Source organism: Fistularia commersonii, chromosome 22, assembly GCF_037954325.1.
Source record: "Fistularia commersonii isolate RoL2024-O1a breed Wild chromosome 22, RoL_Fcom_v1.0, whole genome shotgun sequence".
Lineage (NCBI taxonomy): Eukaryota > Metazoa > Chordata > Actinopteri > Syngnathiformes > Fistulariidae > Fistularia > Fistularia commersonii.
In genome coordinates, this window is record NC_141305.1 from 1,908,798 (window position 1) to 1,925,449 (window position 16,652).

The 16,652-nt window shown below is 44.8% G+C and overlaps 1 protein-coding gene across 2 annotated transcripts in view; it reads right to left on the reverse strand.

Moving 5' to 3' along the window:
* Nucleotides 1-16,652, reverse strand: part of tmem8b (transmembrane protein 8B) — a 70,501-nt gene that overhangs the window by 20,570 nt on the left and 33,279 nt on the right. For both annotated transcript variants that reach the window (XM_086170005.1, XM_086170006.1), the window contains exons 9-11: nucleotides 8,235-8,377; nucleotides 6,381-6,559; nucleotides 3,575-3,721 (exon numbers count right to left, since the gene is read on the reverse strand). In XM_086170005.1, coding sequence (XP_086026131.1) covers nucleotides 3,575-3,721; nucleotides 6,381-6,559; nucleotides 8,235-8,377 — 469 coding nt within the window. The remainder of the gene's footprint in view (nucleotides 1-3,574; nucleotides 3,722-6,380; nucleotides 6,560-8,234; nucleotides 8,378-16,652) is intronic.

Sequence of the window (16,652 nt, forward strand, 5' to 3'; positions counted from 1 at the left end):
TGGTAGACGGATGCTGGAGTTGGAGGTCTAGAGGAAGACCAAAGTGAGAGAGGACATGAAGTTAGTTGGTGTGAGAGGGGAAGATCCACAGAATAGGGTTTGATGGAGAAGGTGGATTTTCTGTGGAGACCCTTGAAGGGAAAAGCCCAAAGAAAAAGAGGAATTTGTCACAGGGGTGCAGGACATGTATGACCGAGACAAAGTGATGACTGAGACGGTTTTGACATGAACACTCCTCTGTTCATATCCAAACCATGGTGAAGATCTGGGTAGGAGGTTGCTGAAGGTGGAGCTAGAGGTCTAGAGGAAGACTAAAGAGAAGATTTATGGACGTAGTGAGAGAGAATGACGTTAGTTGGTGTGAAAGAAGGAGATCCAGAGAACAGGGTTAGATGGAGAAGGTTGATTTGCTGTAGAGACCCCTGAAGGGAAAAACCCAAAGAAAGAGCAGAATTTGTCACAGGGGTGCAGGACATGTATGACCGAGACAAAGTGATGACTGAGACGGTTTGGACATGAACACTCCTCTGTTCATGTTCGAACCACGGTGAAGATCTGGGTAGAAGTTTGCTGAAGGTGGAGCTGACAGGCAGGAGGTCTAGAGGAAGACCAAAGAGAAGATTTATGGACGTAGTGAGAGAGGATATGAAGGTAGCTGATGTGAGAAAGGACAATCCAGAGAATAAGGTTAGATGAAGAAGGTGGATTCACTTTGGCGACCCCTGAATGGAAAAGCCCAAAGGAAAAGAAGAAAACTTCAGTAAACCAGCGAGCACTGTTATATAATAAATGTTAATAAAGTGTTTCTTTGTCGGGCGTATTTCTTTCTTTTTGTCTTTTCCTTCATATAAATAAGGATACACTGTTTTGCAGAGGTTTACACAGAACATTAGATGTACAACAGAAAATAACCGAGAAGCATTTAATGTGGATTTAATGTGAACGGCTCAAAGAATGTCTGAATGGTCGGCCGTTTCACATTTTCACCTCAGCAAATACGACCCTCCTCGGACACCCCTGATGTAGCATGCTACGGTTGTAAACTTGTAGCATTGCTGCAGTTAGCGAGTAAAAGCGAGCCGTGGGCCCGCCTGTTTTTTTTTTTTTTCTCCCGGGATGCATGTCGATATAAGTCAGGGATGACTTTAAAATATCGAGTCCCCGCTTGCGATGTAATGAAATGCAGGCTTTACCTGACTTCCTGTCGTATCAGCTGCCGCCCCCACGAACACGCCGAACCCATCTTCTCTTGTGAACCCCCCCCCTTCTCACAAAAAAAAAAAAAAATCCATTTGGAGGAACTCAACGGGAACGTCTCTAAATTATCTAAAACGAGATATTGCTTTTGAATTTCTTGAATGTCAGGTTTTTTTTTTCTTTTTTAGAAACCGAAAGTTCAATTTTACTCGAGCTAGAGCGCACGATTTCCCCGAAACTCGAATAGCGTCCGGATAGATCAAACACGCGCACCCAGGAAGTAGAACTCCTTAGCGGAGCTGCAGAGAAGACAAATCTGTCTGCAAAGCGTTGCGGTTTCCACAGAAAAGACGGCCTCGTTTTACCAGAAACTAAAAGCGGCGAACGCGGGAAACGCTAATTAGCTCGTCAACAAGTCGCACGTGAAACCTGAGTGACCTTCCGAGGCGCCGCCATCCGTCGCGAGGCGTCTCGCCGCCCGGCGCCGCCGCCGAACGTGAGGTTACGAACGGGATTCTCTCAGGATTGGGTAAACATAATTAAATCTCATCGTTCCGGAGCGTGAAAAAAAAAAAAAAGTAAAGAACGAAAGGCAGGAACTCTAAATGAGTTTTGCGAGCAGCTAATAATGTTACTGTTAGCAAACGCCACCACCGGTTAATTATCAATTTTCTGAATTTAACCCAAATACCGCTGTGTTTGTTTGGATCATTTCGATCTTTCGAGACACGGGAAACGTTACGCGTTCGATGAGGCCGAGGGGGTTGGTTTTGGTTAAAGGCAGCCAAAACAGAAATTACAGCGACAATTGTTTTCTGCTTTCAATGGGTCTAGACAGTGGGCGGCACAACGGTGCTGTTTTCTCCTGCAGGAGGTTCACCGGAGAGCCATCACTGCTCAAACGGGAGAATGGCCGGATGTCTCCGTATGTTTGCCGTGGAAACTGGACTTGAATTTCTTCCCTTGAAGACATTTCTTCAAGAATTCGTGCGATTGGTGAGGCACTGACTTCATCACAATCACATTCACAAAGATATGAACCCTGCAGAGTAGCTTATTCACCCAACCTTTGATTGGCAGGCGTTAATGGGTTTTAAAATCTCATATCAGCTTTCTTCACAAACTGTAGCACACAAAAAAAAGCACATTTAATTAAAAAAAAAAAAAAAAAAAAAGATGTTATTACAGATCGTGAGGAAAGGGAAAAATAAATGTATGGCTGCACTTGACTTGCTAACTGTAGCTTGCTGTTGCCGTATTATGCAGCGTCGCGTGAAGAAGCCCTGGACTCAGTAGCGCCCCCTAGCATGAGGCAGGAGACCCGCGTGCCTCACCTAACGGCTCATCGCAGCCGTTTTATGATCGCTCAGCACAAGAAACTAGTAACCAAATACAGTTGTTAACAAATTGGAAATGTAGTTCAGAGAGCAAAAGTGTTTAAACATTTTGAAAGAGACAGTAATACGGTCTTATTGCAGAACGTGCTAGCGGTCAGCCGTCACTGCTTAGTCTACATTGAGGCCCGACAGTCCGCAGCCTCACCGCACGTCTCTTCACACCATCTGAACAGTAAATGTGAAGATCTAAAACGGGTCAAGTTAAATGAAAAACACCTTTCTAGTGCAAATCACTGATAAATAGAACCATTTCGTTCTTGTTTTCATTTGACTTTTTTTTTTCTTTCCAAGATTGCCAAGTGAGGCACGGCGTCTTCCTGCCTCCCCTGACTTCACGTCACTGCTGAAAACCATCACAGAAATGAGATGGTGAACAGGTGAAGGTCTACACGTGAGATGTAAATGAGAGGGTGAGTAGTTGGATATCACCCTGAGTGGTATAGATGATGAATGAATGAATAAGTGAAACTAAATAAGTCTTAAGGCCACTTTTAGGTTTTTTTAGGCTAAACATTAGCGGGTATGTCAAATTCATTTTAGTTCGGAGGTCACGTGGTGGGAAATCTATTCTCCAGCGGACCGGACGGGTAAAATCCTGGCATCTAAATAATAGTTTCTTACATCGAAAACAGGTAGCTAATTTTTTTTGCTTTTTTTCAGACCCGCTAAGCGTTTTAATCCGGCCCGCGGGCCGTAAGTTTAGCACCCCTGGGCTAATGTGAATAAATCCTGTGATTGAAATGTGTTTGTTTCATCCCACCCGAAAATGAGTTTCGCCTGGTCTGATTTTTATTTATTTACCACTATATTGTTTATTTATATGATAAATTTCCTATTTTTTATTTGTGTGGCTTCAAAAAAAAATTGCAAAAAAAATGCAAAAAAACCAGGCGTCACATTGAACCTTCTTTTGAGTCGTGAATCCTGAAGGTCACGAGGAACGGAGAAGACTCTCAAATGGAAAGGACTTCCTCTCCCACCTGTTTGATGATGGACTTGAGTCGAGCCATGGCGATGACGGTGACCCACACCGACATGAGCGAGCCCAGGAAGTCGCAGAACTGAAGAACGTCGTACTCCATGATGCAGAAGACCACGATGCCCGGCTGGTCGCAGGCGTGGTAGAACTGCAGGGAGGAGCAGAGGAGAGCGGCGGTGAGAAGGACGCCGCCCGAAGAAAAAAACTGGATTAAATGTTAAATTGTTATAAATTGGCGTGATTTTCTAATCGTCTTAGAATATCTGGAGCTTCACCGCCAGAAGGTCCCTTCTGGGCTGCTCCCTTCAGAGGTTCCTGCAGCCGATCTTCTGCTTCCATCTGACTCTTCTCTCACACCAACTCACTTTTTTGTCGTTCATTCTCTTTCCTCTACTGTCTTTGGTTCATGAAACCTCTCTTTCACAATGTCGGCTCTCCAGTGAAGCTCCTGCATGTGTTTGGATGGCGGGAGGAACCTGGAGAACCCTGAGGAACCCCACGCAGACACGTGCAGAACATGGAGGTTCCACACAGGAGGAAACCCTGTGGGAATCCTGGTTCTTGCTAACCAGGAAGCGCTAACCGCTAACACCTCCACCAACCTCAGCGTCCTTCTCCACAGATCTTCTCTGGAGACTTTTACCTCCAGAACATCTACCATGTGCTGTCCTTCTCCTGAACCTCCACATCTTCTGCCTCCTGTCTTCTCCTCAGTGTCTCCAAACCGAACAACATGTCCGCTCTTCACCTCCATCTTCCCCACCCTTTCCTTCTCACTCTCCTTCATCACGCGTGCTTCTTATCTCCAACCTTCTAGCACTTCTTGCAGATAATCATGAGCTGTTGATGCTAACCCGAGCGTTTCCTGTCAATCACGGGAAGATCTTCACAAGCGGCCTAATCTCTCCACGTGCACACACATCAAGCGACGCCTCCTCGAAGCGAGGCTTTGACAGCTTGGCTGGTAATGAAAGACCCCGGGGTTCCTCTAACCTGGTAACAAGCCTTCGCAATAAACCGGCGTCTGTGCCACGGCGCTTAGATTGAGTTAGCACGTCGCGGTTAATGAAATCTGGCGTCGCCATTAAACGCTGCTTAGCGTCGGGAGTGTTCGACGGCGCCGTTTCACGACTTTAGGCACAGATCGTGGACTGTTCGAGCAAAGCCGGCAAAAGAAGTCGCGATGTTTACGATGCAGAAATGCAAGCCAGGGATCGGGAGATTCCGCGAACCGCTAATGCCATGCTAATCTGGACGCTAATGTTTCTGCCACCTGTCATTGCAAAGGTTGTAAATCTAGTAAATGAGATGATGAGATGAGAACAACTTTATTAATCCCGAAGGAAATTGTTGTGCCAGAGTTTCAAGTAAAAACATAACAGTAATAGATAATAGTGGAAAGGAGGAAGGATAAGAAATATAATGAAATATAAATTGTCTTAGCTGTTAGCAGTAACTACAAAGATTGAAAACAAACAAACAAACTTTCAAAACAAAACAAACTTGAAAACAAAACAAACCGGAAATTTAAGATGTTCTTTTCTCTACACGTTTTTAAAATATCTCGACCTGTGAATGACAGGGTGAATGGTTGCATGTCTCTAATATTTGTGTAAAAGAAAGAGTGAATGGTTGCAAATCTCTTTATGACACGTGAATGACTGAGTGACTTGCGGTGTGTGATGTGTGAATGAGTGAATAAATAGTGTCTAATAGACTGATGTATGTTGTATGTTTGAATAAAACACGTGAATGAGTGAAAGAATGGCTGTCTGTTGCGTTTCTGTCTTTGCAAATGTTGTAAATCCGGTATAACACACCAGAAATATAAGATGTTTTTTTTCTATACGACCTGAGAACGAGAGGTTGAATGATTTTATGTCTCAAATTGAGCGGTTGTAAATATCTGTCACCTGTGAATGAGTGAATGAATGGTTGTGTGTCTCTATATGACGTGTGAATGAACGAGGGAATGGTCGCGTTTCTGTAATTGCAAAGGTTGTAAATCCAGAAAAACACGTTTTTAAAAAAAAGAAAATGATCATGTGATCGATTTTTTTTTTTTACAAAAAAACAAAAATTATTTCTTTGTATCACAAAGGTTGTTTTAGACCCCTTATATGTCAATCTGTACAAATGTAAAAATGTATACAAGTGTCATAAGTGTGTCGGCTCTCGAAATGTAGTGAAGATAATTTTACAAAGTTATAATATGAAAAGGACTTCAAACATCCAACGAGAGGCGCAAAAAAAAAAAACAGGGAATCGATCACATGATCATTTTCTTCTCTTTTAAAAATGGCGCCACAATAACAAATTTGTATATACACATATTTAACACATATTTCACATATGAAATGTCATGCATCCAAAAAAAAAAAAAAAAAAAAAAAGTGATTTCTGTTTTATGTCAAATAAATCACCTTTTCTTTTTGAAGCATCATTTTGGTGTGCGGATTATTTTCCAAACTCTACCGAGTTGAATCTTTTTGACCCAGCGCCCGTCGCTAACTGATTTTTATCGTCCTCATCCGTTCTCTCACCACAACGAAGGTCCGAAACGACTCGAGAAACGACCGCGTCGCCGTTTCCTTCCGGCCGTCGGCTCGTTTTCGACGTAAATTCCAGAACATCTCAGCTCGGCTCCTCGCACCTCCACCGAACTAGGACGTCTTGAAGGAAGCAACGCTGAGCGCATCATCACACCCAAATAGAAACACCTCGCAAGCCACGGGAGACCCGGACGTCGGCGGAATAGAGGGTTTTCTCCGTCGGCGGGAACGAAAGAGGCGGGCGGGGCGACTCACGGTGGAGAAGAACATGGTGAAGATGTAAACCGAGGCCTCCAGCAGGTAGTGGCTTCGCACGGCGATGACCACCGGCGGGACGAACATCAGGTTGCTGAGGCAGAGCAGCAGCGTGGAGAGGAGCTGGAAGCTGTAGGAATACGCCTCCGAGTTGTCCGTGCAGCCCCAGCCGTCCCAACCTGACGTGCAAACACACGAAAACGTTTTTTTTTTTGACGTGATGAGAACTCGATCGGACGTGTTTGTTTCAAACGCCCGTCCGTCATCTTAAACTGGATGATCTATTTATCTCCAGAAGATATGAACGCTTTATCGACTTTTCTTTTTTGTTGGTTTGTTTGTTTGTTTAGAAGTTTATTAGGACGGTGTACAGTTACATTAAGCACAGAGGCAGATGTGTTTGTACCAGATTGTAGCTAATTTCCATCTGTAGTCCTGGACAATACAAATATAGACCTGTACAAAATAGACAATATATATAAAATAAACAGATAGGCAATAAAATAACTGTACAATATACACTGCTCAAAAAAATAAAGGGAACACTTAAAAAACACATCCTAGATCTAAATGAATGAAATATTCTTATGAAATACTTTGCTCTTTACACAGTTGAATGTGCTGACAACAAAATCACACAAAAATGATCCATGGAAATCAATTGTATCAACCCATGGAGGTCTGGATTAGGAATCACACTCAAAATTAAAGTGTAAAAACAAACTCCAGGCTGATCCAACTTTGATGTAATGTCCTTAAAACAAGTCCAAATGAATCTGAGTTGCTTCCTGAGTGGACACTATGATTTCACACAAGTGGGATTGACTTGGAGTTACATTGTGTTGTTCAAGTGTTCCCTTTATTTTTTTGAGCAGTATATAAACAGGCAATAAAATATGTCTTTTGCAAGCTGAAAGTCATATTGTTGTGATATTATCACTTTGGTCATCTGGGGGCCAGAAGGGTAACATCTGGTCACGATTCTCCGCCGAAGGTATTCCTTAAAACGGATATTTATTTCCCGCCACCTGAATTGGATCCTTATCGAGACGCGGATTGGATCGGACGGCGTGAATTGAGCGTTTGTGAGCGGCGTTGAATGAAACGCCTCGGCGAGCGGGCGCACATGTGAAGTATGACCGGCGATTGGACTCGAGGGCTGATAAGAGAAGATCAAAAGGGAGGATAAAGAAACAACCCTCAGAGGACGGCCTTTGTTTGCTTTTATAAGCTCATCCTTTATTGAGAAGATGTTCATAATTAAGATCTTGCTTTCATTGTCTTATCAGAATGGCTCGTATTTAAGGATTCATTAAAGTACGCCATTCGTCGGACGGCGGCGCCAACGTAGAAGCGACCAATTATTGGAAAACCGCCGGCACCGAAACTAAACTTTTCCATTTTCCCGGGAATGAGAAAACGTTGATTGATCTTAACGAAATCTTTGACGCGCACCTCTTCCAAACAAGCTTAACACCTTTCTGTTTGTGAAAGCTTATCGTTAGCATTAGCGCTAGCACCGATTCAGGCTTACCACAAAGAGGGACATCCCAAGATGCAACACTCTCATTTATAGCTATTATTGTATCATTTCAGCTATTAGCATGTGGCTAATAGCTTCATGCCAAGTTCTCACTCACTTAGGATTTGATTGGTTGTCCAGGCGCACGCTACGTGGAAATTTGGCGCTACAGAAATAAAATCTGACACGCTGTTTTTGTTCTTAATTAACAGACGAATACTAAAACCCACTGCTATAAACGCCATGTTTCTACTATGACGACCCGCCTCGTTTTGCTAGCAATTAGCTGCCGTCACCGCCGCTTAGCATGATTTGCATGTGCCGGTCGTCACCTGCTTTGCATTCGCACGCGGCGTAAAGGTAGTTGTTGGTGCGTAGAAGCTTGCACTGCCCGTACGTCCCGCAGTCGTTGATGCAGGGCGTCAGATAGGCGCGCATGTACACCTCAGCCGTGATGTTGGTACACGCCTCAAACCTAAAAAAAACAAAATATACAGAGAGATCAGTGCATTTCATGGGCATTTATTAGGTATCTCGTAAGCTGGATCTCAATAGCATCCAGAAAATACGTCTTGTCCTCCTGCTAATGCTAATGTTCCTAAAGGAGCGTCTTTTCTGGGCTTGACGTCAATGGCTCGGTTAGTGGAGCGTCCAGTCGGTTTGTCAGTTTGGCATAATGCTAAGCTAACCAAAATTGACCCGACTGGTCTTGTTAGCACCTTGTACAGTGGACCCTCGCTACTTTGTGGTTCGGCTTTTCTACTTTGCGGATTTTTTTTGCCATTCAGTTCTTATGATTTATCGTATTTTTTTGGTGATGAAATTGCCATATTCTAGCCAGAGAAGAAAAAAACAGTAAAAAATATAGTAAAATAATTTTATAGAATAAATAAAATAGGAGATCTCCTTCGCTGGCACGCATTCTTTGAGGAAACGGCTTCTCCGACCGTTTGGATCCACTGATAGATGAAGACCCCACCCAGATGATGTAGTCTGCCGGCGAGGAAAAAGAAGAGAATTCTCGTCGAAATCGTCTTGTCTTGGCAACTGGACTTGAGTTTCTTCACCAGGAGACGTTTCAGCCCCTCATCCAAGAGGCGTCTTCACTTCTAATGACCGATGGGGAGTTTCCCAATATAACTGCCAGGGTTTTTCACAAGGAGGCCTCAGACACGACCTTTTCACAAACGTACAACGCTGTACTGGGATCGATACCAAGACACGAACCAGCTGCATCTGCACCCTCCAAACAGCCAGGAAAGACCCTCAGCCAGGGAACGTCCACAGGAGCCTCACTTCATGGAATCCAACAGGTTTCATTCCTTTGTTTAGTTCCACCGTCACCTAGCTTCACGTTAGCATAACAACACCCATTACACCTACTTCTGCACAACAACTCTTCCATTTATACAACAAGCCACCATAACCTAGACTCGCCCGAAACCCTGGAAGTTATATTCAGAAACTCCCAAGAGGTCATCAGAACGAGGAAACCTCTGGAGTGAGGGGCTGAAACGTCTTCAAGTAAAGAAATTCGAGTCCAGTTTCCAAGACGAGAAGTTTGCAACAAGAATTCACCATCACCTGGATGGCCGAGAACCTCCACAGACTGCCGTCATTTCACTTACTGTACATTTTGTGATGTATTTCAATGTTTATTGTACGGTACAAGTGTTTGGGACATGTATGCTCGCTGTGAGACAGTGGTAGGGTGGTAGGGTGTGCTGTAGGGGTAACAAGGTGGAGGTGGGACTCCATCAGGGATCAGCTCTGAGACCCTTCTTGTTCGCAATGGTGATGGACAGGCTGACAGATGAGGTTAGACAGGAATCTCCATGGACCATGATGTTTGCGGATGACATTGTGATCTGTAGTGAGAGCAGACAACAGGTAGAGGAAAATCTAGAGAGGTGGAGGTATGCTCTGGAAAGGAGAGGAATGAAAGTTAGTCAGAATATATGTGTGTGAATGAGAGGAACTCGGGTGGAGCGGTGAGGCTACAGGGAATGGAGATCAAGAAGCTGGAGGATTTCAGGTACTTGGGGTCAACAGTCCAGAGCGTAGGAGAGTGTGGAAAAGAGGTGAAGAGACGGGTCCAAGCAGGTTGGAGTGGATGGAGAAAAGTGTCAGGGGTACTATGTTATAGAAGATTATCGGCCAGAATAAAAGGAAAGGTGTACAAGACAGTGGTGAGACCAGCGATGATGTTTGGACTAGAAACTGTTCCAATGACCAAAAGACAGCAGGCAGAACTAGAGGTTGCAGAGATGAAGATGTTGAGGTTCTCTTTGGGAGAGACCAGGATGGAGAGGATCAGGAACGAGTCTATCAGAGGAACAGCACATGTTAGATGTTTTGGAGAGAAGGTCAGAGAAGCCAGACTGAGATGGTTGGGTCATGGACAGAAGAGGGATAGAGAATATACTGGTAGACGGATGCTGGATTCGGACCAAAGAGAAGATTTATGGACGTAGTGAGAGACGATATGAAGATAGCTGGTGTGAGAGAGGAGGATACCGAGAGAAGGGTTAGATGGAAAAAGTTGATTCACTATGGAGACCCCTGAGGGGAAAAGCCAAAAGAAGAATTTTTTTTTTTTTGGCAAGATGGCGGGCGGGAGGACGCTGGCGCGTTTGGCTGCCGCTTCCCGCTCTCCAACCAATCAACCAAACCAAAGACAAAGGCTCACCTGGACAATCTCCAGCAAGCTACCAAACTAGCTTGCCGACCTGAGCAGGCTTGCTGGCTGGCTAGCCTCTCAAAACTCCGGATCCCGATGGCACCTAGCAAGACGGCATTTCCATCGGCCGAAATCTTCTTGCTCCTCCTGCTCCACCATCTCTCCCTCCACCAAAAATCCATCTCCGACATCCAGCTCCGACACTTGCCTCCTCACAGCAGCGCGACACTCAGCTGCACACCGGCGAAGCTCCTCCAGCTTGTACCTGGACTGGCGCTCGTCGCCACACTCTGCAATTATGGACTTCTTCCCAATAATTCTGTGTGTGTTCTGTTTCTTCTGTTTTTACTAGTGAAGCGTCTTTGAGTGTTGTGAAAAGCGCTATAAAAATCCCATGTATTATTATTATTATTATTATTAATTGTACGTTACAAGTGTTTAGTGTCCTGTATAAGAGCGTGGAAGCGTAACACACTCCATGGTGGGTTATAAGAGTTGGTAAAGGGTTAAGTGAGGTTGGTTAAGGGTTAATATATCTTTAAATACCATCAACATTATCTTTACTTTGCGGAAATTCACTTTTCGAGGGGGGTCTTTGGACGTAACTCCCGTGAAAAGTGCATGTCCACTGCATCTCCTTCCGAATAAACCTTCGACCGGATCATTTCCATCAAGAGCGCCTGATTTGACGGGATGTTTCCCGAAATGTTGAAAAAGAAGACATCCAAGATATTTGGGTTCGTCCGTCACGGTCGGCTAGATCTGAACAACACGTGGATTCAGGTTTTTATTTGCAAAAAAAAAAAAAACATCCTGCTTTTAGAGAACCTGAGTATGATGTGATTCTCTTCAAAAACCAAAAATGCAAGTTCTGGAAAAAAAAAAAACCCTCAAGAGAACGCAAAAGATTGAATTTCTTTCTGATTTATGAATAAGAGCGAGCGGTCGTACGTCTTCGTGACTGCGGAATAAAGATGATGAGCCGATGAATGCGTGAAGATTTTTCCTGGCATTGTGTTTTATCTCCTGTCAATCTCCGCCGTGACGCTTTAAATGCCCGTAAAAGGTTTTAAACGCCCATCAATCAGCCGCTGACCCGTCACTCACGCCGCCCGTGTTCCCGCTAATGAGACCCGTTTGATTCGACTAAAGACGGAAACCTTTTTGTTTTTTTTTGTTTTTTTTTTATCCCGTGCATTTTTCACACCGCGGCAAAAGCTCTCATGCGAGGACGAACGCGCCGCTCACGCCATCTGTTACTCGTTTTTTTTTTTTTTTTTTGGCTGAAATTCCCAAGAGCATCGCGCGAAAAAAAAACAAAAAACAAAAAGAAACCCTGGATAAAAGGCCGAACCCGGAAAATGACTTTAAAACGAAACGCCGGTTCCGAAACCACTGTTTGTTTTTTAACGTCGCGAAATAATCTAATTGCATTTTTGGATTTCCTGTCTCTTCGCCACGTTCTGATCTGAAACCGGTCTCGCTGATTAGCATTATCCGCGCGGGAATGTGCGCGTTATCTCGGGGAAAACGTCCCTTTGAGCGACAGATTTACGTCGGATGAAACCGACCGAACGAAAGGACCGCGCTTCGGTTTTTTTGCGAAGATAACAACAAAAAAAAAAAAACCCTTTCTTTCAACCCGCCCAGAGCGAGGCCTCTGATATGAGACGTTGTACGCTAGGTGAGCGGCGGAGACGCCTTCGTGGAGCCGCCGCCGGATTAAACGGCGGCGTGACAGATGGGAGAGGACATGGTTGAATGAGAGGGAGGGGCGGCGGCGTTTAAACAGCGAGCACGCCGTCTTCATTAGAGAGCTGAATTATTAATTTCGGTAAACATACGAGGCCGTCGCGGTTGCAGATTGGAAAGGATTCCGGAGACGTTTAAGCGGATTTTCTTGACACCGGTTCTCCTGGGTGAAGACCTCCAGAAGGTCAAAGGTCAACCCCTCTCGTCCCTTATCTTATAGATCACTGGGTTGCATCTTCTGACCCAACAGGTAAATAATAAAAAAGTCTTCGTGCGTAATGAAATGTTCCTTTAAAAGTGAAGAAAAGTACCTTCGGACGATAAGTCGCATTTTTTAATAGTTTGTCCGGAGGTGCGACTTATACTCTGGAGCGACTTATGTGTGAAATAATGTGTGTGTCTGTGTCTTTAATATAACAGCGATCGTCTCACACACACACGCCAACCAATCAAAATTCAGCGGGGGCGGGTCATGGAAGAAGTGCGTTGTGAAAAAAAAGATGCTACCTGCTATTTCTGTACCTATGAAAATTGATCGTTTCAACATTTGCGCTAACTTATAAAAACAGCTGAGAAGGGCTGAAGAAAAATGGCACCGAAAAGAAAATCATATTCTACAGGTTACAAGCCGGAAGGAGTGAAATATGCAGCCGAAAATGGCGACCGAGCAGCAGAAAGAAAGTTTGAAGTTAGTGAGAAACTTGTAAGGGACTGGCGAAAAGCGGAGGTTACTCTTACTGAAATGAAGAAAACTAAAAAAGCTAATAGCGTGCTAAAAGCTAGCTGGCCACAGCTAGAGGAACCAGTTCACACTTGGTGCTTGAACAACGTGCTGCCCGGAGAGGCTCGTCAACAGGACGGTTGCGTCTTCACACCAGGTAGTTGCCAAGGAGATGAATAGAAATGACTTTGCGGAGGAGCTTCCTGGTGTTACCGCTTCATGCAACGCCATCGCCTCTCTATCAGAGCGAGGACGCCGTCCTGGAATAATTGGAACTGCAAGTGACGATGACTCTGACGTAGCGACGTAGCGGTAGAAGAGGAAGCGGCGCGTTGTTTACCTTCGGAGTTGGCGGAGTTGTTCGGAAGTGACACCGAAGAAGAAGATTTCGTTGGATTTAGTGATTAAGAGTGACGCAGACTGTTTGGTTGTAGCATGTGCTATATGCTATCGTTTTTTGAATGACTCTTACCGTTAGCATAGCCTAGCAGGCACGTTCTCAGTTCGTTATTTATGCGTCAAGTAGGCTATACTTGTTCAGCCTGTTGTTCTCTATTTTTATTTGAAATTGCCTTTCAAGATGAAATCTCTATTCTTGGTGTTGGATTTTATCAAATAAATTTCCCCCCAAATATGCGACTTATACTCCAGTGCGACTTATAAATGTTTTTTTCATTCTTTATTAGGCATTTTTGGCTGGTGCGACTTATAATCCGGAGCGAGGTATAGTCCGGAAAGTACAGTAAGTGCAATCTCAACAACACTATGCCTCACTTCTGTTTTCTCACTTTTCTGTGCATTGTGTTGTATTTTTCGCCATGGCGAGTCTTATCACGGCACAAAAATTCATTGCATCCACACCGAGCATACAGGTTTCTTCTTAACCTCAACAAACAGATAAGAAGTGGTCCATTTTTCTTGGAAAACTCAACACTCCATGTCCACTTTTCTCCATGTTCACAATATAGGAACTGCATTGTTATCTAAAAGAAGTAGTTCATGATCATTTTTCAAATGTTGGATTTATTCCACGGGCTGGATTGGACCTCCTGGCGGGCCAGTATCGGCCCGCGGGCCGTAGGTTTGACACCCCTGGGTTTACACTTTTTTTTCCTCCAGAAAGCACCCATTTAGCATTAGCCTAGCCGGCAGCCCATCTAGGCCATTAGCCTAGTCGCACCGCTCTGGAATTACTCTGCTGTGGGACATCCCATGATCCCGCTCTCTCATTCCTCTCTTGCCGGCACTGGTTTACCTTCACCGTGCACGATAGTAACCTCGTATCTTCTCCCGAGTCCCCGGGCTCTCAATTCTCACGCTCCCAGGGGTGCGTGGCTTGATCTTCTGCAAGGCATCCACCGTTATTCCTTATGAAAACTGCAGCTATTATTGTCTCAATTCAGCTATTAGCATTTAGCTGTTAGCATTACTGGTGTTACTAGTCAGAGATGATTCTTGCCTGTCCCTCCTAACCCTCATATCGCCCCTTTTTACCCCTACGGCTCAAGGCAGAAGGCCATTTCCACATCAGTGCTTGCTCTTGGGGGGAACATCGGGTTACTGTTGTATCTGCTCTGCGTGCAAAGTGTCTCCAGACAACCGGGGTTGTGATTTGGCGGCATATTAATAAGGCTAATCGGACTTGATTTGAACCCACAGTTGCTCCTGACGGCCTTGTTAGCGTAGCTCATTAGCATAACAACCTCCCTTACACCTAGTTTCCGCAGATCAACTTTACCACTTACACGACAAGCCACCATAATCTAGATCCGCCAAAAAACCTAGCAGTTTCATCCGGAAACTCCCCACAGGTCATTGGAACTGAAGAAGCGTCTCGGATGAGGGGCTGAAACATCTTCGAGTGAAGAAAATCAAGTCCGGTCACCAAGACAAGAAGATTTCGACAAGAATTCACCATAACCCGGAGGACTGAGAACCTCCACAGACATGTTAGCTTAGCTTGCGCGTCAGTGTAGGCTAATGCATTCATGCAAACCGCACAATGAATATAATAAGGGGTGATTCATCCCCGGGGGGTTTTAATGTTGATTATGCGAATGCGTGGTTTGAAAAGGAGCTGAAATCTCCACCCGAGGGATCACTGTGGCGTCCAGGGTGCATCTTCTGCCTCGGAAAAGACCAGAAAGACCAGGTTCCTCCTTCAAAGGTGGAAGGTCGGGTGGAGTTAACACCCTCATTTCGTTTCACAAGCTGTTTTAGCATTCGTGTGTGAAGTTCGACGCTTTTTTCCATTGTTTCTTTGCTTTTTTGTTTTTTCTTCCAATATGCCCACAAGCAAATTTGTGAAATCACACACATTTGAAGCCGGTCACGGTCCGGCGTTCATCACAGAGAGAAGGAAAAGCCCCCCAGGTGAGAAATAATTGGCCCGGACCGGGAGGAATCCTCCATCCCGCCGTTCAACTCCGAATACCCAAAAACCCGATCTGCCTTTTCCATGCAAGGAGGCGGCATTTTACACTTTAATGAGGTCGAGATGTTTTCTTCCTGCGCGGAATATCCGCGGAGAACATGCAGACCAAGAGAATGAGCGAAAGGAAAAGAGGTTGAAGGCGGGAGGCAGAGCTGCAGGCGGCGGAAGATGAAGAAGATGAAGAAGATGTGGAGCTTCAGGCTCTTTGGGAGCAACGAGGACGGATGGGATCGCGTTAGAGGTTCTGGAGGTAAAAGTCAGGCTGGGATGGTTCGGACAGAGAAGATCTGGGAGGAGGAGGTCTAGAGGAAAACCGGAGAGGAAGGGAAGAAGCTAGTTGGTGTAAGAGGAGGGGGTTGGATCACGGTTGGTATTCACTCAACCCAAAAGGGTTCATGTTACACCTCTGTTCGTCCAGTTGCACCGGATACCAGTAGCTGCCAGGATCAAGCACAAGGTCCTGACCCTGGCCTTCAAAACCACCTCAGGAACAGGTCCAGCATATCTGAACCAAATGATAAGACCTTATGTTCCCGGCAGAGAGCTGCGTTCCTCTAATACAAACCTACTAGCAGGACCTTCTGCTCGCTCTAAGCGATCTCAGGCAAAACTGTTCTCAGTTCTACTACCTCAGTGGTGGAACAAACTTCCGGAAGCAACAAGACTAGCATCATCTCTCTCAACCTTCAAGAAACCGGTAAAAACTTTTCTCTTTCAGGACTTTTTACTGCGCTGATGCCTCAGATCAGGTTAGGCACCAAGTTAGGCTATGCAGTGTGTGTGTGTGTGTGTGTGAGTGTACGTTTGTGTACGTCTTTGTCAAAAAAAAAAAACAAACTCACTAACCTCAAGCTTACTGTTCTGTATATTTCCTGTGCATCTTGTATTTGCAAGTGTTATTTGCAGTCCCTATGTCCTCTATTGTAAGTCGCTTTGGATAAAAGCGTCTGCCAAATGCAATGTAATGTAATGTTATGTAATGTAATGTAATGTTAGATCAGAGGCGTCAAACTCATTTTGGTCCTGAGGCTACAATCTGAGGCCCAATTTGACATCAAGGGGGCCGGAGAAGTAAAATCATAGCATAATTACCTAGAAGTAATACGAAGTCCAAATATTTCCAAATATTTGTTTTGCATCCACACCGAGCATACAGATTTCTT